Source organism: Alosa sapidissima, chromosome 24 (genome assembly GCF_018492685.1).
Source record: "Alosa sapidissima isolate fAloSap1 chromosome 24, fAloSap1.pri, whole genome shotgun sequence".
Taxonomy (NCBI): domain Eukaryota; kingdom Metazoa; phylum Chordata; class Actinopteri; order Clupeiformes; family Clupeidae; genus Alosa; species Alosa sapidissima.
The window spans coordinates 29,252,083-29,275,349 of NC_055980.1; the positions used below are offsets into that span (position 1 = coordinate 29,252,083).

The 23,267-nt window shown below is 44.6% G+C and overlaps 2 protein-coding genes across 4 annotated transcripts in view; both read left to right on the plus strand.

The window, feature by feature from the left end:
• rabep2 (rabaptin, RAB GTPase binding effector protein 2) overlaps positions 1 to 23,267 on the plus strand; it is a 34,625-nt gene that overhangs the window by 2,352 nt on the left and 9,006 nt on the right. Inside the window, exons 1-5 of one of the 3 annotated variants that reach the window (XM_042081786.1) lie at positions 11,516 to 11,861; positions 13,227 to 13,391; positions 19,500 to 19,588; positions 19,938 to 20,101; positions 20,174 to 20,345. In XM_042081786.1, coding sequence (XP_041937720.1) covers positions 11,819 to 11,861; positions 13,227 to 13,391; positions 19,500 to 19,588; positions 19,938 to 20,101; positions 20,174 to 20,345 — 633 coding nt within the window. In that variant the 5' untranslated portion in view covers positions 11,516 to 11,818. Of the gene's footprint in view, positions 1 to 11,515; positions 11,862 to 13,226; positions 13,392 to 19,499; positions 19,589 to 19,937; positions 20,346 to 23,267 lie in introns of those variants that run through there. The other 2 variants (XM_042081785.1, XM_042081787.1) reach the window with 2 other exon arrangements.
• Positions 811 to 11,230, plus strand: si:ch211-11k18.4. Its single transcript, XM_042081798.1, has 12 exons — positions 811 to 1,446; positions 3,346 to 3,457; positions 3,611 to 3,704; positions 3,834 to 3,888; positions 4,255 to 4,395; positions 4,627 to 4,787; positions 4,955 to 5,053; positions 6,281 to 6,426; positions 8,388 to 8,559; positions 8,797 to 8,909; positions 9,028 to 9,112; positions 10,397 to 11,230. Exons 1-12 carry the CDS (start codon positions 1,335 to 1,337, stop codon positions 10,451 to 10,453), a joined length of 1,347 nt encoding a protein of 448 aa, XP_041937732.1. The 5' UTR covers positions 811 to 1,334; the 3' UTR covers positions 10,454 to 11,230.

Below are 23,267 nucleotides of genomic sequence, written 5' to 3' on the forward strand. Positions count from 1 at the left end.
TGTGCAAAGTCAGTATAGTGTGAGTTCAGAGTTCGGATGGCCTGGGGATAAACTTCTCCTGAGTCTCTCAGTTCTGGCTTTGTGACTACATAGGCGTCTTCTTGATTTCAGCGGTAGGAATAATCATAATAACATTGTGTTGCTTTAGAACAGAGGTCGCATTATATAGGCGCATGTTATTTCGAGACAGGCGTAAGATGTCAGTTTTCCGATTCACGGTCCATGTCACAGGAAAATGCGCGCACATATCGGGGTCACGAAAACCAAAGAACAGTCGCGTAGCGTTCAAGAATCTTTTATTTTTTAGAGAGGGAGATGAATAAATGGGCATTGAATCATTGTTCTATGGTAGCCTATTATTCGTTGGACTAACCACAACTACTTAAGCAAGCAGTAGGCCTAAAGAGATCTACACCGATTCTGTGTGGAAATATATTTATAATTAAGTATTTAGTCAAGTAAATGATAAACTGGTACAATAAAAATTCCCTGATTTTTGCCCCCAAAATGATAAAATTCCCTGATTTTCCATGTCCGGAATAGACTTTCCAAAATGTCATGATATGCCAGAAATCCCATGACCCGTGGGAACCCTATGAATTGTGTGTGTGTGAATTGACTGAAACATCAAGGAAACGTAAAGAAAAAAGCCTGCTTATACTATTTTTCGCGTGCATACACACTGAGCTTGTCAACATATTGCGGGCCAATGAATCTCTGGCCACTTGCCAACGTCTACCCATTCTGTTATCAGCTCAGGATCAGGCAGACAATCGCCATTAGCTAACGCTAATTATAGCCTACGGCTCGCGGTCCTGGGGTGACACTACCTTTTAGTTGACAGCTGAACATGCCAGTTTTCTGACCCTATGCTGCACTCGCACCCAAGGCTCTGGATGAAATTACAAACATTGAAGGGGTTGACGATTTCCCCAAGCGATTTGGCATTGTTGTGTCTGTTTGTTTTGGGGTCGGAACACAGTGCAGCTTTTCTTTTTAACAAGTCTGAATCAAGTCATTCAACTGTGGCCAAAATTCAACATGTCTCTTCTGGATCAGCTGATCAGCAGTCTCCGGTATGCCGTCTCGCACCGACTAGCCTACACTTCTGCTCCAAGCCAAACGGAACACATTTCCCAAGGGGCTTTGCGAACATCCGTTGACGTGGCCGACGTTGCACAGCAAACCGGGTGGATTTAAACTTTGGCAGGAGCGGAGCGGAGCGGAGCATTGGCTCTTGTTGCAACATATGTTTGACTTTATTTTGTGTTTATTTAATCTTATTTAACACTAGGTTATTTGTTAGAAGTTTTGTGTTTTCTACCGGTTTTGCGATGTCGGGTAAAACTAAGAGCAGGAGCGCGGCTAACGCCGACTCGAGTACCGTGTCGTGTGATGAGCGCATCCTACGGGACTGTCATCAGATCTACATCGATGGCGACAGCGGTGAGTGCCTTGTGCCAAACGGTCCTGTTCGCGATCTCACCGATACCCCTTTGGATTAACATTGAGGTTTATCCGTAATCCGTTGCATGATGGCAAACCAGGGCTACTGCAGATCTTCGGCTTGCTGGCTAACCGTTCTGCTAGCTAAGACAAGGAATGCTGAGCTAATCAGTTGCATTGCTGCCAACGGCTCGACCAGCTGGCTAGCGTTAGCTAATGATAATTGTTAAGTTTCACCTGCCATGCACATCACTGATATGAAAATGTATGCGTCCCGATACATTTTCTACGTTCAAAGATGCAGTAACCATCTAGCTAATGCTGACTAAATGTAACTGACCAAGATGCATAAACACCCAAACTATGCTGAACCATATCTGCCTTTGCATTGACTTGGGGATGGACAGCCGACCCGTGTCCGGAGTCCAGCCACTTGAGTAATTAGCTACTGATAGGCTAGTGACAATGGCCCCACATTTTTGAGATACCCCTACCGGAGGTAGAACTAAACGCAACAATGTTTTTCCTTATCTCTAAGGCAGTGGTCCCCAAACTACGGCCCACCACCTCATTTCACTGATAATGTGATTTGGACTTGGAGACTGTATTTTGCCAGTGTTCCGTTTTCTTTCATTTTGGACACCTCATACATTGAGTGACAGAACACCCTGATTCGTCATACTATATTTACATATTTGGTATTGTTGGATTCAGTACAACCCCACCTTTCCCATAAGCCACCATATGTGTTGCTATGATAATCCCTGGTAAAGCAGCTACAAAGTAAATGAAAACATTCTGCATAGATATTCATTTTTTGCATGTCCGCTTATTTTAGGTGTATGTTTACATGTCTCTATTCATTCCATACATCAAGATATTCACATCAAGATATTCTTTTCTAGTAGGTACAGCAACTTCCTGACTGACTATAAACATGCCAAGTTTCAAAGCTCTCAGAGCTTGTGTGATTGATCTGCACTAATTTATATGCCTTAACTCCAATACGGACAGGCTATATTTTAGTTCTTTTTTGGTTTTGGGGTGTATAACAATATCTGTTAATTTAACAATCTTAGCAGTAAAATATTTTTAGCCAAGAATCCATTTCATATATGGGAGACCTTTGAGATGAGGAAAAACATTATTGGGTTTAGTTCTACCTCCGGTAGGGGTATCTCAAAAACTAAAGCCCTTTCTGACCATTTGTCACTAGCCTATGAGCGGACTGTTGGAAGCGACTATGGGCAATCAGTGAAATTCTACTTTACTGACCGGATGCAGTGTTTCCCAAAGAATTGGGAGGGGACTGGTGAGGTGCTAAAGGGAGTGAGTGTCATGGTGAAGGTGCAAACAGTAGTCCAACCATAGTCCTTAGTGTGCCTGGCAAGGTGCTCAAGAGAGTGAGTGTCATGGTGGAGGTGCAAAAAGTAGTCCAACATTAGTCCAACAGTGCAAGAGTAAGGTCTAGAGACCAGCATAAATAATATAGACAAATAGGAGAGTATTATTTATGCTGGTCTCTATGCTGGTCACTTATATAGTGTATTTAGCATTATGATGCTAACCAGATTTAAGCACAATTTAGTACAACCTGGAAAATCATTGTGTGGTGGTCAATGTTGATATTGTGGTGGGCCGCCACAAATAAGTCAATGTATGGGAAACGCTGGGATGTTGGAATGACAGGGTCGTTCTGAGTCACCACTGGCGTCATGTGTCGGTTTTTAATGTGGGTCACTTTTTGTGTCGTCTACATCAGCTAGTGTGTTATTCCAACATGATGTCATTTGTGCACGTCACACCTTGAGTGTGGGAATGATGTACGTGTCGTGAGCTCATGGTCTGTCCTGCGGTGGTGTGTTGTGAGCTCATGGTCTGTCCTGCGGTGGTGTCCAGGGTTGATCGCTATCGCCCAGTCCGTCGGGGTCACTCTGCTGCCTCCCCGGAAGAAGATCACGGTGATGTTGATGGGAAACCATTCGGCCGGAAAGAGCTCCTTCATCAACTGGTAAAGTGACCCCCCCCCCACCCCCCCCCCCCCCCCCCCCCCCCCCCCCACACACACACACACACACACACACACACACACACACACACACACACCCTGACACACAGGAGCAGGCACACGGCTGCTTATTAATCGTGTGTGTGTTTACTGCAGGTATGTGGAAGAGCACATCCAGAGGACTGGGGTTGCCATAGAGACTCAAGGCTTCAGCTTCGTCACCAGTGGCCGCAAGAGGGAATCTCTCACGGTGAGCAACACACACACCATAGAGTGCATGCATACTCTCTCCAACCTTATAGCCACAACAGCACCCCCACACAATGATGTTTTAATGTGTAAGGGGATGTAATTGTGTGTGTGTGTGTGTGTGTTGCAGGGTAATGCCACACTTCATCTCTATCCCCACTTCAAGCCCCTGCAGGAGTTTAAAGGTGAGCTGTCAATCATCCTCAGCACCATCATCCCAGAGACAGGCAGCCACGACAACTAACCCTGTCCCCAGAGACCAGTGTCATGGCAACCACCCCAGAGACCAGTGTCATGGCAACGTGTCATGGCAACTAACCCAGAGACCAGTGTCATCAGTGTCATGGCAACTAACCCAGAGACCAGTGTCATGGCAACCACCCCAGAGACCAGTGTCATGGCAACCACCCCAGAGACCAGTGTCATGGCAACCACCCCAGAGACCAGTGTCATGGCAACTAACCCAGAGACCAGTGTCATGGCAACTAACCCTGTTGTTCTCTACCTTAATCCCCCCTCTCTCTCCCTCCCTCACTCTCTCCCCCACTCAGGTGTATCTGAGTATCTGGCGACGGAGATTTGCACGTCTCGTCAGAAGCGCTTCAGTCTGGTGACGTTTGTGGACTCGCCGGGACTCGTCGACGGTGACATGAAGTACCCCTTCGATGTGGACCAGGCTATCCTCTGGCTAGGTGTGTGTGTGTGTGTGTGTGTGTGTGTGTGTGTGTGTGTGTGTGTGTGTGTGTGTGTGTGTGTCAAATGTCAAATGTCTAGGTTCAGTTAAATTCAGATTTTTGTTGTGCTAAAAAAACGATGCTGTGTTGCAGTGAGTAAAGAAAATGTGTGTGTCTCTCTCTCTCTCTCTCTCTCTCTCTCTCTCTCTCTCTCTCTCTCTCTCTCTCTCTCTCTCTCTCTCTGTGCAGGGGAGTTGTGTGACCTGATCCTGGTGTTCTTCGACCCGATGGGTCAGGCGCTATGCAAGCGGACGCTCAACATTGTGGAGAACTTGAATGAGAAGCACGGCGAAAAACTGCGCTTCTACCTGAGCAAGGCCGACGAGGCCGGAGGGGAGTCCGACAGACAGGTAAAACACGCAATCACACACATACATGCATACATACATACACACACTCACACACACACACTACTGCTTTTGGCTGAACCCTTTTTGTGCCATTCTGTGGTGTTACTGCTTGTGCTGTGATGTAATTGGCCGGTTTGTGTCATGTGACTGCTTGTGCTGTGTTCCAGAGGGTGATGATGCAGATTGTTCAGGAACTCTGCAAGAGGCCAGGGCTCAACAAGTGTGGCTTTGACATGCCTACAATATACATCCCCAACCCCAACAAGGTACACACACACACCCACACCAGTGGGGTATACTACGAAGCATGTTAGACATATTTAGGCTATGTAGACATATTAGGCTTCACAAAGCCTTGACTCCGGGGTATACGTTAAGTGATACTTCGATAGCAGTTATGTGATATATTTGTCAAACTAGGCTTTCAGCTCAGATCTGTGCGCGTTCTCGGTGTTGGGATGATGTTGGCCAATCATGAAACGTGGAGACGCACAAGATCTCCTCTATTTAAAAACAATTACTTCCGCATTCTTGAGTGATAGCTTAATCTACACTGCGGTCTTTTTTTGTGTCTAACCTATAACATCAAATAAATCAATTGTCATCAGTTGTTGTATGGTATGCACGTCCATAGTGGGATATTTGCACGCACAGCACTATTAAAGCGCATTCGAGATCCAAAATGTTAGTAGAGGCGGAGCTCCACCTGTAAGATATATGACAGAATCCTACACGTGAGAACTTTGTTTTTAAGACAATTGATTGGTCAGTGTGCGGTAGATTACACGATTTGAGCTATAACTTAGCACATAACCTCCTCCCGACCAGGTTTGGTTGACCGCATGAGATACCATGGTGATATAGCGACACTAAAACAGATCCACTTTCGTGTCACAGCATAGCCTGGCTTTGAGCGCAACATACCTCGCCAACCCACTAATCGAGTTTCGTAGTACACCCCACAGGGCTCAACAAGTGTGGCTTTGACATGCCTACAATATACATCCCCAACCCCAACAAGCTACACACACGTGATTTTGTGGTGTACAGCTTTCATAGAGTAAACATGTATGACTCCTTTCATAGAGTAAACATGTATGACTCCTTTCATAGAGTAAACATGTATGACTCCTTTCATAGAGTAAACATGTATGACTCCTTTTATAGAGTAAACATGTATGACTCCTTTCAGGCCAAATTTCAAGTCTATCGTCTTTGTGCAAATCGAGTTTGAATGGAGAGAATAGAAGTGTTCCGATTGTGGCAGTTCTCCTCTCCTCCTCTCCAACAGTAAACTTTGCGCTCCCCAACACACACGCGAAAGGTCGGATTTGCTTCATCTTCTGATGATAAGTTTTGAAGTTTTGTTTAGAAAACTTGAATCCACGTCATAAGATGATCCTTCACATAACACATCACAACATTACACACTATGTGCACACATGTGCAGGACAATGTTTCACAGATTTTTGTGTGTGTGTGTGTGTGTGTAGCCCAGTCGATGTGTGAACCAGATTGAGGAGGTGTGTCGCACCGTTGAGAGGACCATCAACCAGACGGTCCAGAACACACTCAACTCCCTGGAGAAGGACTGTGAGCTCATCACTGAGGCCATTACAGACACACTCAATAACGACAAGTAACACACACACACACACACGAGGCCATTACAGACACGCTCAATAACGACAGGTAACACACACACACACACACACACGAGGCCATTACAGACACACTCAATAACGACAGGTAACACACACACACACTCACACTCAAACGTCCCACATACTCGACGCACCCGACCGGTAGCGCGACAATGTGACGTCACAGAAGCGGCGTAACCATTTATACTCGCGCATGGTGGTCGCAACACTAGTTGCAATATTCTCCTGAACAGAGGTGTCGCTGTTGTGAAAAGATTAACGCTAACTACGTTACACAGCAGAAGAAGCTGCAGTAAGAAACACTAGTAGCTACCTAGCTAGCCTCCATAGATATATATACTGACTAGATGTCGCCTTGACTACTGCTGTTTATTGGAACGAATGCGTCAATCGAGACGCCATCTTGCCGCGGTGATCCACTCCTCTATAATGCATTAGCGTCAATCTAGGCAAAGATCTAACGAAAATAAAATCACCATAAATCGTCAAAATCTCAAGCAACTATCTAGTTTTTTGGGTTGTTCCAACTGACAGGCATGTGTTTATGGTCGAGTCTAGAGAAAACTAAGCTTTTGACGATAAAGATACATTTTTACCCGTCTAGCCCCATAGACTCCCATTCATTCTGCACTAGCTATCGGCGGCCCCTAGAGGAACAATGAGTGAACTGCAACCAGGTTCGATACAATGAAAGTATACAGGATCTCCGTAGACAGGCTCTGGTTGAGGCCACATACCTCTCGTCTCGTTGACTCATGTAAGTTGTAATCTCACCAGAAGTTGCTGTAGATCTGTACAACATTTACTTCCGTGCTTTAACATGGTCTGCTACTACATAGGCCAGTCGTTACTTTTAAAATCATGGGTCAATGCTTTGGGCGAACGAGATGTAGCTTAATTCACAAATGAAAAAGCCATGAGAGAGGTGATTTTCTGACGTTTCAACAATGAAACCGAGTTTGCCATCATTGTGAGAAGTTCCCAAATTTGTCGCTAATCGCTAAAAAGGTTTTCTATCGCTGGGGATGGCCAAGCGTCGCTAAATAGGTAACACTGACAATACGGGAGAACTAGTTTAGAGCTTCAGATCCCCGCTCCAAGATGGCGGCGGTGTTGACGCATGCTGAGAAGCAGAAGGCGACATCTAGTCAGTATATATATCTATGGCTAGCCTCTGTGATGGTACTTCAGACTTTGGTTGCTACTATTCACAACTACCATCATCATTATCATCTAGTTTCCAAGGTGTGTGCACAGATAGATAGATAGATAGATAGATAGATAGATAGATGGATATATAGATATATAGATAGATAGATGGATATATAGATAGATACTTTAGTCATCCCGAGGGAAATTTTAATAATTTAAACAGTTTAGTTAGCTGGCTAGCTAGCTAGCAGCTGGCTGAGTTTGTGTAATTTCCTGAAGTGGAAAGAGATCTTGTTCAGGCCTAAATAGATATCCTTTGTTTGAAAATAAATTGTTTCTATTCTTTCCTCTTAATTCCATGTGTTGCAACTCTCGCTGGTAACTTTGTTAACTTATCCAGCAAACTATTGAAAATTCACGACTGTAACAAAACACTGCAACTCTCGCTTGCCCTCGAACTAGTCCATCTTCCTGTTTCCGCTTTGTCGCGCTCGTCTGAAAAAAATTGAGTGGTGCGCTACCTCGCACTACCTGGCTTAAATCCTGGCGCGCCAGCAAGATCTACGTCATTTTGACGTCACGTTGTCGCGCTACCGGTCAGGTGCGTCGAGTATGTAGAAGCCCTCACACTCACACACACTACTCTGTGTCTCTCCCTGTAGGCAGTGCAGCGTTGAGAACAGGCATGCGCACTGTAAGGGGTGTGTGTTGGGTCTGCTGGGGTTCACTCACACACACACACACACACACACACACACACACTCCTCTGTCTCTCTCCCTGTAGGCAGTGCAGTGTTGAGAACAGGCGTGCGCGCTGTAAGGGGTGTGTGTTCGGTCTGCTGGGCTTCACGGTTCCGCTGCTGCTGCTGGTCGCACTGGTCATAGGGAGCCTCTCCAAAGAGGTGCTGGACATCGCGCTCGGACCGGACGGAACACGCGCCCTCGCGCACCACCTGGTGAGTGGACACACACCCACACTACACCCACACACACACACGCGCACCACCTGGTGAGTGGACACACACCCACACTACGCACACACACTACGCACGCACACACACACACACACACACACACCACCTGGTGAGTGGACGCTTGCGCAACGCTGTGTGTGTGTGATTGGTGTAGCGGCGCTCAACTCATCAGTGGAGATTCAACTGTGTGTGTGTGTGTGTGTGGGTGTGTGCGTGCAGACTCCAGTGGTGAAGGTGTTTGAGTCGTTGTCGGTGGAGATGCAGCTGTACGGGTGCGGAGCTCTGGTCTTCCTCTCCTTCCTCCTCCTCCTCATCGCACGCTGCTCTTTCAGGTAAACACACATACGCACGCACGCGCGCACACACACACACACAGAGATACAGTGGTGATAATGACAGGCCCTTAATGACATCCTCTCTGGGGGTGTGTGTGTGTGTGTGTGTGTGCAGGACGAAGCCAACCCTGTCTGGCAGGCAGAAGAGGCAGCTGCAGGAGAAACTGGAGTATGTGCAGGACGTGGTCAAAACCAAGAAGGTGTGTGTGTGTGCTATGGTCTAGATGTGTGTGTGTGTGTGCTATGGTCTAGATGTGTGTGTGTGTGTGTGCTATGGTCTAGATGTGTGTGTGTGTGTGTGTGTGTGTGTGCTATGGTCTAGATGTGTGTGTGTGTGTGTGCTATGGTCTAGATGTGTGTGTGTGTGTGTGCTATGGTCTAGATGTGTGTGTGTGCGTGCTATGGTCTAGATGTGTGTGTGTGTGTGCTATGGTCTAGATGTGTGTGTGTGTGTGTGTGTGCTATGGTCTAGATGTGTGTGTGTGTGTGTGTGCTATGGTCTAGATGTGTGTGTGTGTGTGCGTGCTATGGTCTAGATGTGTGTGTGTGTGTGTGCTATGGTCTAGATGTGTGTGTGTGTGTGCTATGGTCTAGATGTGTGTGTGTGTGTGTGTGTGCTATGGTCTAGATGTGTGTGTGTGCGTGCTATGGTCTAGATGTGTGTGTGTGCTATGGTCTAGATGTGTGTGTGTGTGTGTGTGTGCTATGGTCTAGGTGTGTGTGTGTGTGTGTGCTATGGTCTAGGTGTGTGTGTGTGTGTGTGTGTGTGCTATGGTCTAGATGTGTGTGTGTGTGTGTGTGTGTGTGTGTGTGTGCTATGGTCTAGATGTGTGTGTGTGTGCTATGGTCTAGGTGTGTGTGTGTGTGTGTGTGTGTGTGTGCTATGGTCTAGATGTGTGTGTGTGTGCTATGGTCTAGGTGTGTGTGTGTGTGTGTGTGTGCTATGGTCTAGGTGTGTGTGTGTGTGTGTGTGCTATGGTCTAGGTGTGTGTGTGTGTGTGTGTGTGCTATGGTCTAGGTGTGTGTGTGTGCTATGGTCTAGGTGTGTGTGTGTGTGTGTGCGCTATGGTCTAGATGTGTGTGTGTGTGTGTGTGTGCTATGGTCTAGGTGTGTGTGTGTGTGTGCGCTATGGTCTAGGTGTGTGTGTGTGTGTGCTATGGTCTAGTGTGTGTGTGTGTGTGTGCGTGCTATGGTCTAGATGTGTGTGTGCTATGGTCTAGATGTGTGTGTGTGTGTGTGTGTGTGTATGTGTGCTATGGTCTAGATGTGTGTGTGCTATGGTCTAGTTGTGTGTGTGTGTGTGCGCGCTATGGTCTAGATGTGTGTGTTTGATACAGGTATGTGTGTGTGTGCTATGGTCTAGATATAAGTATATATGTATGTTTGAAACAGGAGAGTGTGTGTCTTTTTAAAACAGAAGTATGTGTGGTGTGCGCGTGTGGTGCGTGTGTGTGTTCTCACTGATTGTTTGTATTGTCTACAGAAAAACCTGTATGAGGAGTACCTACGTCAGAGCGTTGGGGAACAGGACATGCACTGAGGAGGAAGAGGAGGAGAGGAGCGAGGGAGGAGGAAGAGGAGGAGTGACTGCACTTAACTGTTACTTCACTAAATACTCAAGCACTTCAGCAGCCAATCACGGTTTACTTACAGACACTGCTCTGCACCCGTCAGGCCACCTGGGAAATGTAGTTTACTTGCTGAGGATCTCTTTCTCTAGTCCTGTATAATATGTTCTTATGTTGGCATAAGTGACCCTCTCTGCATCACACCCTGGCCTGGCCCCGCCCACCAGGGGATCTGGAGCTCCTGATCAGGGTCTGATCCCGCCGTCTGCCCCCTGATCAGTACTCCAGCGTTTGGGTTCTAGGTCCTGATCAGGGTCTGGTCCGTGCTAGAGTGGGTTCCCCCCCTCCCCTCCTCGTCTCTCTGTTACTGTAAACTCTTCCCATAGTCCGAGCACCCACTGCCTACCTGTGCTACCGATGATTACCACTAGAGCGCGCTGTGTTTTTAGCATTCTGTCAGTCTGTCTGTCTGTCTCCTCACTGCTCTTCCAATGGGCCAGAGGCTCCTGCACCAGGCAGTAAGTGTTAACCTCATCATTATCATTTAGTCACATTGGTCATCATGCTGCCCCGATGACTTCCTGGTGCGGGAGACCTGTCGTCCTGTTGTAATGTTGGTCATGAAGGCTAATGAACTGCATTTTTGTACCGATATTTTTCCTACAACTTTTTTTATTGAACCTCAGTTACTGTAGCCACGATGGGTTCTGATCATTAACATGCGAAATAAAGTACTGAACAGCAACGTACAACAGCTTCTGTGTGTGTGTGTGTGTGTATACAAGCCTCACAAGGTTTATAATATATAGGGCATTATAATGGGCTTACTTTAGAGTTATTTTATGCAATGTGAAACTAAAAAAAAGTTTAACTTCCTTAACCAGATACTCTACCAAAATAAAGTTATGTAGGCCTACTGATAAAGATGAGGGTTTGTGCCAGCTCTTTTAGACGGAACCGATACTGTGGTTAGAGGCATCATGTATGTGAGTTGCCATCCACAGAAATAACGGCATTTTGATGTTCTATTACTGCCTCACATCTGACACCATTTAACATTCCCGGAGGTTTGTCGACATTCCTAGTTTTTTTCCCTCAAAAGAGTTCAGTTGAGGAAGGACGCTTACGCAATATCCGCAAGCTAAACCGGGGAAAGGCGCTTCCTGCCGTTGATCCTCCGGGTGCAGCCTGCCCTCACTGCAGCGCCGACCGGGTGACACGAGACCCAGCACAATACTGACAGGAAACCGAGCCGGATGGACTCGGCCAAACCGCCGCAAGGCTGAGCCAAGACTGGACCGGACGGGAGAACTTTGCGGTCGCGTTATTTTCCAGCCATGGAAGTGTCGGAGAAACCGGCTGAGAACGGTGAAAACTCGGGTAGGCTGGAACTTTAACTGCCAGAGAAACATTGCAACTAAGTTACCAGCTGGTTGGCTAATTGTAGATACATGGGAGTTTGACAGCTCACATATCACACTTAAAGTTCGTTTTTGATGTTCCTGACACACGGTTTAGCTGAGGGTTACACGTCACCTTGAACCTGGTGAACCAAAGGTTAGTTTGTTGTCAAAGAAGTCTACTTGTAACTTGGTGACTGTCGTGTTGTCGCTAGTTAAGCTAACATGACAACCAAGTTTGATCGGGATAAGGAAGTTGTTTAGTTTGTTGCTTTTAGGATTAACTCAACGCAACAACAGCAAAACTGACATATGCAGACAGCTAGCATCTGATTCAGTCTTAAAAGTTATGTCACTAGTTTGCCATCTAGGCTAGGCTAATGCTAAGCCTCGGACACGAATTCCTTCTGATAACTCGCGTTAGGCCACACGTTTCTATGTTGACCTCGCTGCATAGTCACTTTCAGTCAGAGGAGCGATAACATTGCAGACACTGATAGTAGACAGTCATTTTGTGACATACTTCCAATCAGCGCAGATTTGCGTGTGTGTCCAACTGCGCAGTGTGACGTTATTTGGTAGGAGAGTGAAACTCAGCGCATCAGCGCTATCGGCTCAGTGCGGCGCTATGTCGGGAACACTGGCGAGATCACGGGCGTACAGAGTTTACCCTCTCACTCCACTGTAACCTACTGCAGGGGTAGATCAAGGTGTTTGCACTCGGCTCGGACGTAGCCAACGTGGCCGTGCACAGCCACATCAAACTCCAACACTCTAAAGGTGGTCAGTTGCAGTCAGAAAACTTTCAGCAAACCACCTTCCAGCTTCGCACTGACCAGACAGTAATTGAAAAGACTTCTGTCAAACTCGAAAACTCCATCAAACAAACACAGATGGCAGTCACAGCACACTGACCCCGCGGTTGGTGTTTGTTTGTGTTTTTTGTCGGAGCAGTGTGTTTAAGTTGTTGGTGTTTGTCGGGGCAGTGTGTTTAAGCTGTTGGTGTTTGTTGGGGCAGTGTGTTTAAGACCTTCTATACTCACTCACTCTCTTACTCTCTTTCTCTCTCTCTCACTCACATTCTTTCTCTCTCTCACACACTCTTTCTCACACAGGCCTTCTGCACTAAATCACACACACACACACACACAGTGATAGGCTCTTCTTGGAGATAGCGGTGTGACCCTCTGAGTTGACCCTGTGTCCTCATACGACACATGTTTGTGTGTGTGTGTGTGTGTGTGTTTATTTATCTGTTTGTGGGTCTCACTCTTATCTGTGTGTGTTCTTAAGTGATATTTGATTGTTTTTGTGTTTGTTTGTTTGTTTGTTTACTTGTTTACAGGTGATGTGGCGGCGCACCTGCAGACTCAGTTGGAGAAGGTGCAGGCTCAACTGGAGCATTGGCAGGGCGTGGCCACAATCTGTGAGCTCAGCAAGGAGGAGGAGCTTAAGGAGCTGCAGAAACACTGTGACCAGGAAATACAGTCATTACAGGAGGCCTTGAGAGGTGCGTACACACATACACACACTCTTTCTCTCTCTCTCACACAGTCACATACACACACACACAGAAACACTCACACACACACAAATAAATGTATACGCTTTCTCTCTCTCTCTCTCTCTCATATACACACACACACACAGACACAGTTGTAGAGGAAAAATGAAATGAGTTACCTTAGTCAGCAAAGGTTACCAACTAGCTGACTACCACTTGTTGAATTAGCTAGAGAGAGTTAGTTAGTTGAAATAGCTAGAGAGAGTTAGTTGAACTAGCTAGAGGGAGTTAGTTAGTTGAACAAACTAGCTAGAGAGAGTTAGTTAGTTAGTTGAACTAGCTAGAGAGAGTTAGTTGAACCAAAGTCCTTTTAGGCAAGTCCCTCCACTCGGCGGCCATATACCAACGTTTTATGGGCACTCATCGGGCACAGTCTTTGGGTTGAACTGCGCGTGCGCAAGGCTTCCAAGGACACCAATCTTGCTCCAGCGGCGAGATCACAACACATGATTGGCACGATGTCTTCACAACACACCATATGATTGGCTCAATATATTCACATCACACCACATGATTGGCTCAATGTATTTACATGTCGACGTTTTGCCAAGGAAGGGGTGGGATATGTGTAGACAATGGCCATATTGGCGTGACAAACTAGCCCCATGTATTTCTATGGAGTATTTTTTGAGTGCTGTGTCTCCACATTAGAAAGTCTCTGGTTGAACTAGCTAGAGTTAGTTAGTTAGTTGAACTAGCTAGAGAGAGTTAGTTAGTTGAACAAACTAGCTAGAGAGAGTTAGTTAGTTAGTTAGTTGAACTAGCTTGAGGCAGTTAGTTAGTTGAACAAACTAGCTAGAGTTAGTTGAACAAACTAGAGTTAGTTAGCCAGCAAAGGTAACCAAGTAGCTGGCTACCAACAGCCAGTCAAATTGCTTTTGTTTTTGTCAGATACTAAAAAAACAACTCTTCACTTAGGAGTGCTGGTCGTCAAGCAGTGCTACTTCACTTGTTCTGCCAAGCAGGTGCACTTCGGCTCAAGGAAAAAGTCACTTTAAGATATGGCTAAACTCAACTTCAGTAGTGACTGTGGTTAAAGTCTTGCCAAAGATCCCAACAGCACACTGCTTGATATAATTAAAAAGCCTTTAATATGATGGGCTGACGTGTTGCGACTACTGTCTTCTTCAGAGCCTAAACACTGACTAATTCCCAAGTCCCTATAACAAAGAGAAGGTTCAGGCAATTAGGTAGAACCAGAGCCATATAAAGGTAGAGTTGCGACAATGGGTGTTCAAAATTCGTTAAGGTCACGTGGTTCATGTAAACTTCAAATAGTTCCCGGAAGTGATTGACAATGGATTAGAATGCATTAAATAGGCTACTGTTCAATGATAGACAGAGCCACGATTTTGGTTAATTGACAGTCAATAAATGCATTGATATACAATATTTATAACACAGTGTAATTATTGTGTAAACTATGTAGTTATCCTACCATTACAACAATATTAAATTAAATTCCAGACCTTATATCTTAGCCTGCTATATAAGGTGACGTTTTTTTCCGCCCTTTTACGTATGTGTCACTTAATATTAATTTCTGTACAAAAGAAGAGATTCTTTAGAAAACGCAATTGCACCCACCCCATAAGTGTATCTAAATTATCGCTATATAAAATAAATGACCTCGTACAGTGACTCGAAAAGCCTAACCTATCGTCGCGGCAGAATAAAAAAAGTTTTAAAAAAGTAAAAAAAAAGTTTTTTAACATCTCCAGTGTAATGGTGGGCATTCTAAGTTAACCGTAGCATTATCTACCTATTTAGTAACCCCATGGTAATGCGAGTGATCATAATAAAATATAAAACGTGACATGTAAGTCCTTCGATAAATAACCAGGATATGAATTCATAAACATGAACAGCATTTTGTCATCGTTTGTCATTCACTGTGCTGTGAACAGCAGATGCTAGGCTAAAGAGCTTGAGACAGGTGAGCACCTGGAAATGGTGTGCATTGTGTCAGAAAATAGCAATTTGATCAGTGATCATGCATCATCAGCGCAAGCTTGGTTTGAAACTTTCTGGGGATGGGGATTTTACACGATCCTTCATCACTGGGCTAGTGTGCCCTGCTGTGTTAATATGACCTGCTGATGCTAACAGCTGCAGCTGCCTCAAATCTAGGTTCTCTCATGCATAGGCTAGCTTTTGCCAATGAAAATGAATGCAAAATAAAAAAAAAACAGTCCTTCTCCGAACTGAAGAAACGTTTACGTTACCAACAATGTTAACAACAAACTCAGTTTCACTGCTGCAAGTAGGCCTACAACGTTGGCTGTAAATATGCTTCGCCATATTTAACGAACCAGCTAGCTTTGTGATAACAAAATCTTACCTTTTATGTGTTTAGTCCACTGAAAGTTATCCACATATCAAACGATTAAATCCACAGTTGTGGAGGAATTGTTTTGGGGAAGCAGTTGCACTTTATCCCACTTTTGCTGCCCTTTTTAAAATTAAACCACTTAAATCCATAGCCTAGATGAGCATTGCATAACGTTACAACTATGTTGACATAATGGTAAAGCTAAATGCCCAAGACACGTCACGTCATAAAAGTTGTAGGCTACAAACGCAAAAACTTAATGACAGCTCGTTTCTGGTGTTGCCTAGTGCTGCCTAATTGAAATGGTATAGGCAAGGTTTATCTTATATTAGGTTTTTATGTGTGGCACATTTATTGGACTTTAGCCTCTTTTAATTTATTTGATAAGGAACTGATAAAAACTGAGCAGCAGAAAAGCTGTCATAGTCGATACATAAATAGTTTATTATTATAATTAGGTTATTAATACTATTACTTTACTACTATTACTGTTAATATTATTATTATTATTATTCGGATGAGCCAATAATGTAAATCTGAGTCTGAAATGTTGGCTACAAACAGTCTGTAACTGCACAGCTGCTATTATAAATTGTTAACTTTCGGGAACTATTTGAGGCTTCCATTAGCCGCCATTGTTGGAACATGGAACATTAGCGTCAATGGAGTTGTCGCAACTCTACCCTTATATGGCTCTGGGTAGGACTAAGTGGCAGGTGCATAGACTCCACCTATCAGTCAGTTACTGGTGCACCATGTCACACATAAAAACATCATACACACATCAAGTTAAAACAATTATACTACTTATGAGGACTACAATAATCACTTCATAAGGGCTACAAAAAACGGTTCACCTTGAAATATTCAGTTAAGCTTAGAAGAGAATGGAAAAATAAGCATTACATATAGGACGAACTATGTCTCCCTCTTGTGGCCATTTTGTACATATTTCTTATTCTACCCAAATATTTTAAAGATAGTTAACATTGTAAACATTGAATCACCTATATTAAGTGCTGAAGAAGACATACAATCTTACCGTTAGAATTAGCAAATATTAGAACGTCTTTATAAAAAGGGGGTATAGTCCAAGTCTTCATTAAGTCCTGGGTTTATGAGGGCTTTTAGTGTATAGATTCAGTAGGTCTCCTCTCTTTTGGATAGCTCAGTTGCTTCTATTCCCATTGCCCTTATTGACTCTGGGTTGCATCCATGGTGTTGCTTGTAATGCTTCGCCATTGGGTAATCCTCATTTCCTGTACAAATTGCATATTTGTGCTCTGCTACCCTCTGTTGTAATTTTCTTTTTGTCCTTCCAATGTAGAAATGTCCACATGGGCAATATAGGTAGTACACCACATAAGTGGTATTGCAAATGGATTGTATCCTTTGATGTAATGGGTTTTCTGAGCATGCACATCTGTAAATGTATTAGTTTGCTGCATAGTCGTGCAGTGGTTGCATCTCCCACGTTTAAAGAACCCTTGCGGTCTCCGATCGAGCCATGTGGCCTTTTTGTCCCCGGGGAGATAGCTATGGACAAGTTTATCTCCGATGGTCGGTGCTCTTTTGAAGCTTATGACTGGTGCATTGGGGAATATTTCTTTAAGTGTAGGATCACATTCAATCATTTTCCAGTTATTGTTTAGGATTTTCTTTAGTTCATTTGCTCTGGTATTGTACTGCGTCACACTTGTTGTTCTCCGGGTGGTTTTTGTTTGTGTTGTAGGAGGTCCTGTCTTTTCAGAGATTTTGTTTTGTTATATGCTTCATTTATGATTTTACATTTGTACCCTCTGTTTTTGAATCGTAACTTCATTTCCTCTGCCTTTGTCTCAAAATCTGACTCCTGGTCACATATTCTTTTCAGCCGTTGGAACTGCCCATACGGTATGTTTTTCTTAAGTGACGGAGGATGAACGCTGTCTGCCCGGAGCAGCGTGTTGCGGTCAGTTGGTTTTCGGAAGACTGTGGTGTTAATGCGTTCTTCCTTGTCCTTCTGTATGGTGAGATCTAAGTAGTCAATTTGAGTCAGGTCATATTGCATACACAATTTTAGGTTTTTCTTGGTGTTATTGAGGTATCTGTGAAATGAAGTTAGTTCTTGTTCAGTACCAGAGAAGAGGAACACTAGGTCATCAATATAGCGTCCATAAAAAGTGATCATGTTCCTGTAAGGGTTGTTGCATGAGTAAACAAAGTGTTCTTCCCATAGGCCCATACATAGATCGGCTAGGCTTGGTGCATAACATGCTCCCATTGCTGTTCCTTTTATTTGTTGGTACAAATCATTTTGAAATAGAAAGACATTGTTTTCAAGTGTCCATTTAGTTAGTGTGAGCAGAAAGTCTGTGGGTGGTGTACTAGAAGCTGGGCGTGTGTTCAAATAATGAGACAGAGCATTGAGGCCTTCTTCATGGTCTATGTTTGTATACAAAGCCTCCACATCCATTGTGACGAGGTAGCAATGTCCAATGTTCTTCAGAAGGGCCAACTTGTTAAGTACATGTGTTGTATCCTGGATAAATGATGGTAGGTTGGAAACATAGGGTTAAATGAAGTGGTCTATGAATTTTGATATGGGTTCTGTCAGAGATCCATTGCCAGATATTATGGGTCTCCCTGGAGGATTATGCAGGTCTTTGTGCACTTTTGGTAGCATATAGAAGCAGGGTAGTACAGGATTAGGACAAAATAGATAATCATGCTCTGCTTTGCTTATCCAGGCATTCCATAGCACCTCTCAAGATTTGCTTCAAGTTTGTGACTGTTAGCACAAGTCTTTAGACTGATACTGGCCAGAAATGGAGTTGATCCGTAGCTCACCTCTGACTGAAGCCGAGTGACATCAGCTTAAAAGTGTCATGAGGTGTGGCCATTCTAGAACTTTCACGCAGCGATCAGGACATCTTTCACACCACTGCTATAAACATATAAACCTTCACACAGCGATCAGGACATCTTTCACACCAAAGCTGCATAAACCTTCACACAGCGATCAGGACATCTTTCACAACACTGCTGTAAACATATAAACCTTCACACAGGGATCAGGTCATCTTTCACAACACTGCTGTAAACATATAAACCTTCATGCAGCGATCAGGACATCTTTCACACCACTGCTATAAACATATAAACCTTCACGCAGCGATCAGGACATCTTTCACACCACTGCTATATAAACATATAAACCTCCACACAGCGAGCATGACATCTTTTGGATTCATTCACACCACTGCTATAAACATATAAACCTTCACACAGCAATCAGGACATCACAACACTGCTATATAAACATATAAACCTTCACACAGCGATCAGGACATCTTTCACACCACTGCTATAAACATATAAACCTTCACGCAGCGATCAGGACATCTTTCACACCACTGCTATATAAACATGTAAACCTTCACACAGCGATCAGGACATCTTTCACACCACTGCTATAAACATATAAACCTTCACGCAGCGATCAGGACATCTTTCACACCACTGCTATATAAACATCTTTCACACCACTGCTATATAAACTGCTGTCCTCTCTGATGTCTCTGTGAATCTCTGGAGTGAATTGGCCTTAAAGGAACAAACTTATAGACAGCCACACACACACACATACACATATAGGGAAGCAGAAGTAGTTCAGGAAAGCGAGAGGAACCTGGATGTGAGATCATCTGACTCACACATCACTTCCTGTCTGGTGTCCATAGAAACCGCATCTCAGTATGAGGCCCGGATCTCCAGTCTACAGATGGAACGAACACAGTGGAGACGAGCCAGCTTTGGCAACGACAGCAAGGTGTGTGTGTGTGTGTTTAATCTCTGTCCTGTTCTCTAGGGTGTGTGATGAGCAGGTGTGTGTGTGTGATCTCTGTCCTGTTCTCATCTCTAGGGGGATGTGTGTGTGTTTAATCTCTGTCCTGTTCCCATCTCTAGGGTGTGGATGAGCAGGTGTGTGTGTGTGTGTGTGTGTGTGTGTGTGTTTAATCTCTGTCCTGTTCCCATCTCTAGGGTGTGGATGAGCAGGTGTGTGTGTGTGTGTGTGTGTGTAATCTCTGTCCAGTTCCTATCTCTAGGGTGTGTGATGAGCAGGTGTGTGTGTGTGTGTGTGTGTGTGTGTGTGATCTCTGTCCTGTTCTCATCTCTAGGGTGCAGGTGGGGGGGTACGTGAGGGCCGTGGGAGTGAGGTGGAGGGGGGTGAGCTGGAACACACTGGTCTGATGATGATGATGGGTGGTGGCTACCTGGACAGCTCGCCATCTCACCTGGACGCCTCGTCTCACCTGGACAGCTCGCCATCTCACCTGGACGCCTCGTCTCACCTGGACGCCTCGTCACTGGTGGACGGCTCATCTCACCTGGACGGCTCGTCGCTGGTGGACGGCTCGTCGCTGGTGTCCTTCTCGATGGACACGCCCTGCCTCCCCCGCCGGCCGCCCCAGGACGACACCGCCTCCATCGTCTCCACGGGAACGCTGGTGCCCGAGGCCATCTACCTGCCCCCGCCCGGACACCGGCTCATCACACACTCCGCCTGGGACGCACTACACGCACAGGTACACACACACACACACACACACACACCGGCTCATCACACACTCCGACTGGGACGCACTACACACACACACACACACACACACACACACACCGGCTCATCACACACTCCGACTGGGACGCACTACACGCACAGGTACACACACACACACACACACACACACACACACACACACACACATCGGCTCATCACACACTCTGACTGGGACGCACTACACGCACACACACACACATATAGTGTTGCACGGTGTATCGCACAGTGTATGATTTGCATGCAGTAATTTCAACACTGACCTTGATCTAGCCTAGTTTGGCTATTTAAAGCTACTTTATTGGCAAAACACAACACAATGTAAATGAACTATAACACAATATAAAGGACTTAATCACACAAAGTAGGCCTACTATTTTACTGACTATAAAAATAATAATTATGTAGGAAGTTTAGAACCCAGAATTGACCTGCACACTACAAAAGTGCACCGAATTCAACACAAATGACTCAATAAACTTGGAGGAGGTATGAGTCAGTATCGAGCATCGTGATATTTATGGCAGGTATCGTATCGAAGTCATCATTTTGGTATCGTGACAACACTACAAACACACACACACACCGGCTCATCACACACTTCGACTGGGACGCACTACACGCACAGGTACACACACACACACACACACACACGCATGCACTCCACAGCACTATTGTTAAGCAGAAGAGCCTGATCAGCTGGAGACTTCGCTTACTGCCTTGCACAACAGACAGACTGAGGAAGTCATTTGTCCCCAGGGCCATTGAACTGTTCAATGCTTCACTTAAAGGAAGAGGAGAGATAGACTTCTCTGCATAGTCTGTCTGCCTCTTCACCACCTCCATGTTTGGATACTGTCTGTCCACTAGCCACTTTTTACTTTTTACCACTGTCTTTCTGCCTCACTGTTTGCGTGCTATATTAGCACATTAGCACATATGCACAACCCCTCCATCCAGGCCACACTTATACCTTTTCTTAAAATAGTTATATATATATATATATATACCTTTTCTTAAAATAGTTTTTTATATATATATATATATATATATACTCTTTTGATTCCGTGAGGGAAATTTGGTCTCTGCATTTAACCCAATCTGTGAATTAGTGAAACACACAGCACACAGTGTATACACACAGTGAGGTGAAGCACACACTAATCCCGGCACAGTGAGCTGCCTGCAACAACAGCGGCGCTCGGGGAGCAGTGAGGGGTTAGGTGCCTTGCTCAAGGGCACTACAGCTGCGCCTACTGGTCGGGGTTCGAACCGGCAACCCTCCGGTTACAAGTTCGAAGCCCTAACCAGTAGGCCACGGCTGCCCTCCAGTAGGCCACGGCTGCCCTGCCCTATATAGACTTATTCTTGCACTGTTGCACTGTTGGACTTACTCATTTGCACTATCACCATTGCACTATCACCATGACACTCACTCACACAGAGCACCTTACATTACCTTACTATGCACAGAGAATCACAGGCTCAGTCCCTGCCTCAGTCATTGCAAGCGCCTCTTGATTGATTAATTACCACTATGTGGATACTGCTTTTAGAATTGATTTAGATTAAGTGTTAAAATATTTAGTATATTCTTTATCTTCTACTGTCCTTATTGCTTAGTTGTGTTTTTATATTATATACTTTTAATTACTTTTTCTGCTGTTAGTGAATGTGTGTGTGTTGTCTGTATGCTACTGAGACCTTGAATTTCCCCTGGGGATCAATAAAGTATCTATCTATCTATCTATCTATCTATCTACACACCGGCTCATCACACACTCCGATTGGGACACACTGCACACACACACACACACACCCAAATAAGATATCACTCGATAACGAGCAGTCTGAGGGCACACCTGATAACGCTACAGCATGGCAAGATAGATAGATAGATAGATAGATAGATACTTTATTGATCCCCAGGGGAAATTCAAGAAGGTGAGGTGAAGCTAGGTGAACAATCCCAGGGTGAGGAACCGCAGCTAGACCTCCCGGCTCTATGTCCGATGCTTCTGTCACTTGTCTATAGGCTAATATGGTTAAATGGCTAATAGACTAATATGGCTAATAGGCTAATAAGTCTATAGGCTAATATGGCTAATAGGCTAATATGTCTAATAGGCTAAAATGTCTAAAGGTTAATATGGCTAATAGGCTAATATGTCTATAGACTAAAATGGCTAATAGGCTAATATGTCTATAGACTAATATGGCTAATAGGCTAATATGGCTAATAGGCTAATATGTCTATAGACTAATATGGCTAATAGGCTAAAATGTCTAAAGGTTAATATGGCTAATAGGCTAATATGTCTATAGACTAAAATGGCTAATAGGCTAATATGTCTATAGACTAAAATGGCTAATAGGCTAATATGTCTATAGACTAAAATGGCTAATAGGCTAATATGTCTATAGACTAAAATGGCTAATAGGCTAATATGTCTATAGACTAAAATGGCTAATAGGCTAATATGTCTATAGGCTAATATGGCTAATAGGCTAAAATATTTCTAATAGGCTAATTTGACTACTGTAGGTTGCGGCATAATTGATCATGGAACTGTTTCAACAATGTGCTGATAGTGGCACTGGTATAAGTCTGTTTATACAGATACATTTATATATATGCATAGATACATAGTACATTTATACAGTGCATAGATACATAGTACATTTATACAGTGCATAGTCGTGGCCTACTGGTTAGGGCTTCGGACTTGTAACCGGAGGGTTGCCGGTTCGATCCCCGACCAGTAGGCACGGCTGAAGTGCCCTTGAGCAAGGCATCTAACCCCTCACTGCTCCCCGATCGCGGCTGTAGCAAGGCAGCTCACTGCTCTGGGTAAGTGTGTGCTTCACCTCACTGTGTGTTCAGTGTGTGCTC

Bases quoted from the DNA above. Each gene is read 5' to 3' on its own strand.
- si:ch211-11k18.4 (XM_042081798.1), top strand. From the start codon at position 1,335: ATGTCGGGTAAAACTAAGAGCAGGAGCGCGGCTAACGCCGACTCGAGT. The intron at 1,447-3,345 runs GTGAGTGCCTTG...GGTGGTGTCCAG, and splicing joins CTACATCGATGGCGACAGCG to GGTTGATCGCTATCGCCCAG. The intron at 9,113-10,396 runs GTGTGTGTGTGT...TATTGTCTACAG, and splicing joins ACGTGGTCAAAACCAAGAAG to AAAAACCTGTATGAGGAGTA.